The sequence below is a fragment of the Kryptolebias marmoratus genome, linkage group LG1 (genome assembly GCF_001649575.2).
Source record: "Kryptolebias marmoratus isolate JLee-2015 linkage group LG1, ASM164957v2, whole genome shotgun sequence".
Lineage (NCBI taxonomy): Eukaryota > Metazoa > Chordata > Actinopteri > Cyprinodontiformes > Rivulidae > Kryptolebias > Kryptolebias marmoratus.
The window spans coordinates 30597448-30606185 of NC_051430.1; the positions used below are offsets into that span (position 1 = coordinate 30597448).

Sequence of the window (8738 nt, forward strand, 5' to 3'; positions counted from 1 at the left end):
TTGTGTAAACAACAGAAACGCTATGGACAACGTTGGCCCTGTGTTGTTGCTGTTTTTTTTAAACTTATGGGGATTCTCCTGAGACTTCAGGAAGAGAGGCACAGTGGAAGAAATGCTCTGGATGCCGCGATTGTTGCGCGGAGTAGGACAGCTGTTATCCGCCGGAGATTTCAGGCTTTACAGCGCCTTCAGCTGGACAGACGGCATAAACGTTGCAGGGTAAGCTAACGCTGTTGTTTCTATTCCTACCGTTCGCGCTTTATGCTTGCATCTGGTCACACCCACGACCAATGAGTGAACAGGAGCTAAGCTTGTGCCTCCCACGAAGCAGGGCTGGCCGTACTCCGAAGCAGGGACCAAAAGAAGCATGCAGAAAAAATGCAGATGTAAACGCGCGCAAAGCAAGCCAAGTAGAGTGGAGCCGGGACCTTTATAGCCGGTAGAAAAGTGGGCATATTAGTACCAAAAAGGCCCGCTAACAGCCAACATGAAAAATGCTAAGATAACTAAACTAAAACATGATAATGCTAAACTAAAGGTACCAAGAGGCTAACTAATAGTACCAAAGGCCCGTTGACAGCCAACAAAAGAATTGCTAAGATAACTAGACTAAGGTAGTAAAGGAAGGGGAGGAGAGACGAGGCAGAGATGGTGGAAGACAATGTGGTGTGTGGTGTGTGTTGTGTGTCTTTGTAGAGCAGTCCATGAATCACGTCACAGAGGCCATTGTCTTTGATAATATGTTGGAATGTTTATCAAACAGCCCAGAGCAGATCCACAGATGTCCTTAGGCAAGGGAGCGGGCAGTGCATCTTGTTTACATAAAATCCAGGGAGAAATTGAAGACAGCTGACCAAGGTCAGCCTAAGGGAGCCAGATTCACATAACAATAATTGTTTTGGGTCAGGCAGACTTATGTTTTTGGTCTGCCTTGAAAGTCTTGCTGATACTCCTAAATGGCGAATTCAAACAGCCAAATTCCAGGTCCATTCCGCCTGTTCAGAGCGAGCAACTTTCTCCAAGATTTATCCCATTTCATTCCTGAGTCCAGGATCAGCATTTAGCCTACAATCCGGTAAAAGCATTGCATCCAATTTGCGATTCAGCTCCTGTAACCACACAGTTTGAGTGTAGACTGCCGAACCCATCAAATGAATTTGACGATGTCAGGTAACTGCCTAATCCAAACAGCAGAAATCCTGTTATCAAAAACCCAAATATGTAAAGATCCTCCACGTCTTCCACTGACAAAATTGAAAGACATACAATATTCCACTTCTGCCAGGAATCCATTGTGTATCCAGCAAATGAAGTCCCATCTGGGTAGGTGGGCTTTCTCTTGCCCTGTCTTCCCATAGAAAATTTGATCAGTTGCGTTGAGAGACCAGCTGACCAGTTTATAAATTTTGGAGAATATGCAAGGAGAGGCTCCGAAAAGAGAGCAGGGCAGAGAGGAGCAGAGAGCAGAGAGATTATATAGAGACATAACATTTTAAAACATAATGAAAACGTCATTAAATATGTCTATTGCTCTGTCAGGGACCATCATAGCATATGTAAAAACTCCATCTATAGATACATTTGAATTTATTAATTTATTTAGAGCTACACTGTAAACCTTCTTCTGGCGGCTGGTGGCGTTTATAGAAGACGTAGCGGGGAAGGGGAGGTCACTGATTGGCTGTTCTGTTTAGACAAAGTTGAGGCAAGTTAAGTTTGAGGTTTAGGAGGCAAATACACTCGTTTTGTTTGTTCCCTGGATGGTTAACTAGCCTGTCACCAAGGCAGGAGGAGAGGGGAGTTGCACCAGCGCGTGTCCACCTGTCTGCTTAGACAGTTTAGAGAGGCACAAGATGGTACACGGCAGGGCACGTACTGTCTTTGGAAGCGGGAGTCTTATTGAGCAAAATGAAAAAAAATTGGCAACTGGTGATATAGTTTTGGGACAGCGACTGTTTGTTTGATGTTTAATTAAAAAGGTGGGAGTCGCCATGAGGATCGTAGTCTTGATGCTAATGTTTGATGGTTGTCTTTCAGTCGTTGGTTCTTCTGTTTTCTAAGGTGAAAATGGTGGTAATATACCAGGTGACCTTCTTCAGTGGAGATGCTACCCACTTCAGCACTTTTAACGATGTCTTCCTCACGCTGGTGGGCACAGAGTCCAGCAGTGAACGAACAAAGCTCTCACGCTTCTTCAAAGAAAAGGTAAGAGTTAAAGATCTCTGCTTCTTCAGACACACATTCTGCTGCTTCGAAAGTTTGAAACGTCCATTCATTGATTCCTCCTGATCTAAACCATCCATCCATCCATCCATCCATCCATCCATCCATCCAACCATCTGTTTATCATCCATCTGCCCGTCCATCCATCCATCCATCCATCCATCCATCCATCCATCCATCCATCCATCCATCAATCCATTCCTCCATCCATCCATCCATCCATCCATCCATACATACATACATACATACATACATACATACATACATCCATCCATCCATCCATCCATCCAACTTGACATCTGTTTGTGACTTCAGAACTTTTTTTCTTTGCTCTACAGATGTTAATCTTTGATGTAATATGTCCTGAGCCCATCGGTCAGATTTTGGTAATAAAGCTGGAAAAACTACATCATCTCCTCCTAAACCAACCCTGGTTCCTTGCTAAGGTGAAGCTGAAATCTGATGAGGGAAAATTCTACCACTTTCCAGTCTACCAGTGGATCACTGACTACAAGGAGCACTGTTTCAGAGAGGGAAAAGGTTTGTACATCCTGAACACATCTCAGTCAGCTCAGAGAACTCTGAAAACAGCAAGGGGGTGAATTATATCCACAACATACTGGGTTTAATCTGGTTGTATTTTATCTTTAAGCTGCATTAAACTTTGATGACTCAAATTCTCTTCTTAAAAACTATCGGAAACATGAGCTTGAGGAGCGGCAGAAAGTTTATTGGTAAGATCTCTGAGTTTGTACAAATCTTGTGTAACAAGATTAAGAAAAAACTGCAAACACAAACCTTTGGGACTTTTCTAAAGTCCTCCTCACTGCTTTTTTTTAGCTGGGATCAGTATAAAAAGATGTTACCCTACTGCATGAAGGCAGAAAGCTTTAAATCACTGCCTCTTGATGTTCGCTTCTCCACAACCAAGGAAGTTGAGATGGGCTACACTGCAGCTAAAGCGTAACGTTTTCTTAAAGCTTAACAAGTTTCTACCTACTTCCTGAAGAAAATTTCAGTTAATCTGTTGACATTTTCCAGGCTGATAGAGCTGGGAATAGAGGAACTGGCTGAGTGCAAGACGAAATGGGAAAGTATGGAAGATATTGATCGGCTGTACAGATGCCATCGGACTGACATCTCAGGTACGGAGTCATCATCGGACACTATAACTCTGAAGACTCGATAGTACAACTAAAGCTTTTTTCCAGATTATGTCCATGCTCACTGGAAAGAGGACGCCTTCTTCGGCTACCAGTTTCTGAATGGCATTCACCCGATGATGATCCAGCGCTGTGAAACACTGCCTCCAAACTTTCCTGTCAGTGATCAGATGGTCTTCTCGAACAGTCCGCTCCATCTGGGAGATGAGATGAAGGTGATTGTCTGATATTTCCCAAAGCAATCCATCCATGTGTGGCTTCTTACACATTTGTCAAAACATGTCTAAATCTGAATTTTTAAACAGAATGGCAACATATTCCTGTGTGACTACAAGATTTTGGATGGTGTAAAAGCAAACATCATTAATAAGAAGCAGCAGTACGTGGTAGCTCCTCTTGTCCTGCTTCATAAAACTCCTGAGAACCAGATGATGCCAATTGCCATTCAGGTGAGATAAGCTCTCAAATGTAGTTTTTTGCAGGATCTACAGTGGTCTGATTGTACTGTAACAGTTTAGTTGTAGAGGTTGTTGAAAGGACCCAAAGGCAGACACAAGACCTAGATAACAAGGATATATGTATAAAGAAATGGGTGGACAGTAATCAGATCCATGTCTCCTTCGTTTGTCCTGCAGCTGCAGCAGACTCCAGGGAAGAAAAACCCCATCTTCTTTCCTACTGATTCTAAGTGGGACTGGTTGTTGGCGAAGACTTTTGTGAGAAATGCAGATTTCAACGTGCATGAACTCAGCGCTCACCTGCTGCGCACTCACTTCCTGGCTGAAGATTTTGCAGTTGCTGTCCTGCGTAATCTGCCCATGGTTCATCCTCTGTACAAGGTACATCACGATCTGATGTTCATGTTGTACTTGTGTCAGTATTTTACACTGCTAAATGGTGTAAAATGCATTGAGATTTCAATTAATTTATTTCTTCATGAACAAAAACAAGTTGTGCAACAGGGTATAAAGATATTAACATGTTAACCGAACTGTTGAGTTCTGAACAAAGATCTTGTTCTTCTTCAGCTCCTCATCCCTCACACTCGCTACACTCTGATGATCAACTTCTTGGCTCGAAAACTTCTCATATCAGAGAATGGAGTTTTCAAAAAGGTATAAAAACAAGAAGACTCTCCATTGATTATGTTGTAAACATTGTCTGACTTTTGATGTAAAAGTCTTTGTCATCCTAGATTGCCTCATGTGGTGGAAAGGGTATGTTCTCCGTCCTGCGCAGGTCGATCTCCTCAGTGACCTACAGATCCCTCTGTTTACCCGATAATATTGCTGATCGTGGGCTGGAAGACGTGCCAAACTTCTACTACAGGGATGATGGGCTGAAGCTGTGGAACATCATCCACAGGTTATACACACTAAAGACGGTTGGGTTAATTGTTGGATTGTTGAGTCAATGGTTGGGATAGTTTGACCAAATATTGGGTTAAAAATGTTGATGCAGATCTTCAGTCATCTAGGAAAATCTGTTTTGGACAAATAAATAGTCTTGCACAACAAAGGAAGGATTAAAGATCTAAAATACAAATTCTAACAGATCCCAATGTTTCAAAGGTTTGTGCAGGGGATCCTTGTCTTCTACTACAAGGATGACAAAATGGTCCAGAAAGACAGTGAACTGCAGGCCTGGATCAAGGACATTTTCCAAAAAGGATTCCTTGGCAACAAAGACACAGGTCAGTGGTTTCACATTCTTTATGCAGTTCTGTAAATTTATTTAAGTAACTATATTTGTTCGAATTACCAGGGGTCCCGGAGAAGTTGGACACTGTGGATGAGCTGGTGAATTTTGTTACCATGGTGATATTCACCTGTTCAGCACAACACTCAGCTGTGAACTCTGGGCAGGTAAATCACTGCAGCGAACCTAGAAGGTTTCAGTTTTAGTGAAATGACATGGTGAGGTTTGATTTTCTTTAATATGCATGACTTTATGAATTAAACTCCGTCCGTCTGTCCGTCCGTCCATCCTGCATCCATCCATCCATCCATCCATCCATCCATCCATCCATCCATCCATCTGGGACCAGGCTGTTGGGGCAATAGCGTAACCAGAGATCCCCTGACTTCCCTATCTCCATCTACCCCTTCCAGCTCATTCAGAGGGACTTTAAGGAGATCAGTTGTGAGATCTAATTTATCCAGGGAGTTCTTGGTCTGCCTCGAGGTCTCTTCCCAATGGGACATGTTCGAAACCCTTCCCTTGTAAAGTGTTCAGAAGATATCCTTAGCAGATGCTTAAATCTCCTCAACTGGCTCCTTTGGACGTGGAGGAATAGTGACACTACTCTGAGCTCCTCATCCTATCTCATCATTTGTATATGGGAGCTGAATCTTTCCATTATTACCTATGGCTCCTGACCACAGATTAAGGTCAGAACAAAAGTTAATTGGTGATTTGACAGCCTTGACTTCTGGCTCAGCTCTCCTTCCACCATAACAGATTGGTCCAGCATCTACACCACTGTTCTGGTGTCTGCAACAGGACCACATCATCCCCACAAACAGAAATGGAGACCCTTTGTCCCTTGGCTGTGCCTGGAAATCTGTAACAGAAATGAGTCTGACTCATTTCTTCTGATGCAAACCAATCTCTCACTTCAATTGTTCAGGGACCCAAAACTTCATATTCCAAAAGTTCCTCTGCAAAAGCCCACAAGGGATGCAGTCGTAAAGATAAGATAAGATAATTTATTAGTCTCCCATAGGAGAAATTTGTCTTGGAAACCTTGTAAGCCTTCTCCAGGTCAACAAAAGACACGAAGACTGGTTTGAGGAACTCCCAAGAACCCTTGAATATCCTTGAGGGGGTAAAGAGCTGGTTTACTGTTTTTTGACCAGGAAAATTACAAAGCTTCTCCTGAATGCTGTTAATGAACCAAATAATTGGACAAATAATCATTTTTTTAAGTTAATAAACACCATAATCAGTGTTATTTCCTCCTAAATGTAGTGTTCACTTACCTGAACTGTCTGTTTACTCCCTGCAGTATGACTTTGATGGCTGGATGCCCAACACCCCCGTCTCCATTGACCTTCCCCCACCAACCACAAAGGGAACAGCAGATGAAGCCATGTTGCTGAGGGCATTTCCCCACATTAATACCACAGTTAATGGCATGGCTACTGTTTGGCTGCTCAGCAAACAGTCCACTGACTCAGTAAGTGGCTTCAAGAAAACGTCCCGAATCATACATGTTGTTCATGAGCAATTACAAGCAGAGAAAATAACCCCAAATAGCTGCTAAAAGACTCTGTTCACTTTTAGTTATGTTGTACACAATGGTGCCAAAGCTGCTTTACATTGAGTCATTGTTGGTGGTGAAAGGTCTCTGCTGCGTCACATCGTCAGTGTCTCAGTAAAAAAACACCCAAAGACATCACATTGGTCGTAACAGACGAGGTAGACACAGGTTCACCCACACACCCAACAGCTGAATGTTTTGTTTTGATCAATAATAAAACATTAATGTAAGACAAACTGAATGTGTCTCTGATGTCAACAGGTCTTTCTTGGGAACTACCCAGAGGAGCTTTTCACCGAGGACATTCCCCTGCAGAAGAAAAGGGCCTTCAAAGAAGATCTCATGAAGTTAAGTGAAGAAATCAACCAGAGAAACGAACATCTGGACTTGCCGTACATATACCTGGACCCAAAGCTGGTGGAGAACAGTGTGAGTCTTTGAGCCTTGGAAGATGATTCCCCCTCAGCTGTCGGTCAAGAAAAGAGAATGAGAGGCAAACTGGAACCATGGTGGAGGAAAACCACTGTCTGCGATCTCTGTGTGCTGATTTGGTGTTTCATGCAGTGTCTCTGATTTACCTGCATTAAAAACGATTGTTCTGCAGGTTATTCTAAAATTCCCTGTTGATAATAAAATAAACAGGGCTTCATGTAAAACAAAACAAATGTAAAACAGGAGCTTTGGAGCTGCTGTGATGAGAATCAAGTGTTTGTGTTTCTGTGAAGCTGGATTGTTTCCTTTCCTTTGATTTTTGATTCAAATAATGTGCTGTGATTGGGTAGGACTGGCAGGAGGAGACAGAGGCTGATAAGGAACAGGTGTTCCCCATAAACTGAATTAAGCAGCTTGAGGAAACACCATTTACCTCTGGTACAAGAAAGGTGACAGACCAGGATTCAGCTGTCATTTAATCATGACACCAGCCTGGGTCTGATTAAAGCAGGCTACACAAAGGTCAACAAAAACCTCAATGAGGGAGCATGTGGAAACAACATCTACCTGTGGTACCACTCAGGTTCCTCAGAGTCTGAAGTACCCATCATTGATCTTAATGTCACTACTGAACCAAGTGATGCAGAGTCACAGAGCTGAGCGTGCTCATGACAGGAACCAGAAAAGAATCCTGGTTCTGTTTAATCAGTCTGGTGATGGGTTTTCTTCTTTTGAAATGATGTTTTAAAGTCTGATCTCAGAATTCTGATTTTACCAACATGTGAAATCATTACTGATCAACCAACCAATCAAAGCCTTCAATGATTCTGTATCACTTTGTTCTGATTGATTTAATAAAGTCTAAAATAAATGCCTCAGACGTCTTTTTACTGTTTATATTAAAGATCAAAACAACAAGTTCAAAAGAAACCAACATCCCTTGATGGAATGCATTTCATCCACCACCTTCTAAGCACTCAAAGTATGTGCTGGAGATAACTCTCAGCTACTACCACTCTAGCCTTTAGATCAGTACCTGTAAAACTTATGAAAAGTTATAAAGTTAGATCCATTTTTGTGTTTGCTAGGGGCGATCAGCTGTGGCTGATTGAGTTGATGAAACACTGAAATGGAAATATACAGAAGCAGATGTTTGCTGAGTTATTGTGACAAACACTGAAAACCACAAATGTATTATTACACTAAAGAAACAAATGCACTAAACGGATTAGAAATATTTGCTGTAGTGAAGTGAAATGAGATTTATTTATATAGCACTTTTCAGCAACAAGGCGGTCCAGAGTGCTTTACAACAGAAATAAAAACCGTGGAAACTGGGCCAGATCATCAGACTTCCACACAACAATAAATAAAACTCTTCCACGTGGAGTCTAAGATGGGAAAAAGCTGAAACAGCATACTTTTGTTTCTGTGACGTTAAAGAACCAAAAAGTTCTGTTTGTTCTGTAGATGAGACGGACCTGAAGTCGGTTTCATCTGTTGTGTTTAAAAACAGCGAGTTTACGTTTAAAACTGGGAGCAGGAGAGTGTGGAGTGCCGTGGTGCGTTCAAAGACTCAATTTAAAATCAGAGACGTTGTTCTGAAACATGTTTGTTGTTGCTGCTGAGGAGAAATTTATTTTATTTTCTAATAAAAC

General features: G+C 42.1%; 1 protein-coding gene across 3 annotated transcripts in view; it reads left to right on the top strand.

Moving 5' to 3' along the window:
- The window catches only part of LOC108248081 (polyunsaturated fatty acid lipoxygenase ALOX8), a 9795-nt gene extending 1843 nt beyond the window's left edge, over positions 1 to 7952 (top strand). Inside the window, exons 2-15 of one of the 3 annotated variants that reach the window (XM_025010682.2) lie at positions 2062 to 2205; positions 2562 to 2763; positions 2876 to 2957; positions 3064 to 3186; positions 3265 to 3368; positions 3435 to 3601; positions 3692 to 3835; positions 4022 to 4225; positions 4415 to 4501; positions 4582 to 4751; positions 4958 to 5079; positions 5151 to 5251; positions 6394 to 6564; positions 6910 to 7952. In XM_025010682.2, the coding sequence (XP_024866450.1) occupies positions 2068 to 2205; positions 2562 to 2763; positions 2876 to 2957; positions 3064 to 3186; positions 3265 to 3368; positions 3435 to 3601; positions 3692 to 3835; positions 4022 to 4225; positions 4415 to 4501; positions 4582 to 4751; positions 4958 to 5079; positions 5151 to 5251; positions 6394 to 6564; positions 6910 to 7089 (1995 nt within the window). In that variant the 5' untranslated portion in view covers positions 2062 to 2067 and the 3' untranslated portion in view covers positions 7090 to 7952. Of the gene's footprint in view, positions 1 to 923; positions 2206 to 2561; positions 2764 to 2875; positions 2958 to 3063; positions 3187 to 3264; positions 3369 to 3434; positions 3602 to 3691; positions 3836 to 4021; positions 4226 to 4414; positions 4502 to 4581; positions 4752 to 4957; positions 5080 to 5150; positions 5252 to 6393; positions 6565 to 6909 lie in introns of those variants that run through there. The other 2 variants (XM_025010681.2, XM_017436579.3) reach the window with 2 other exon arrangements.
- Positions 7953 to 8738: the final 786 nt, after the last annotated feature.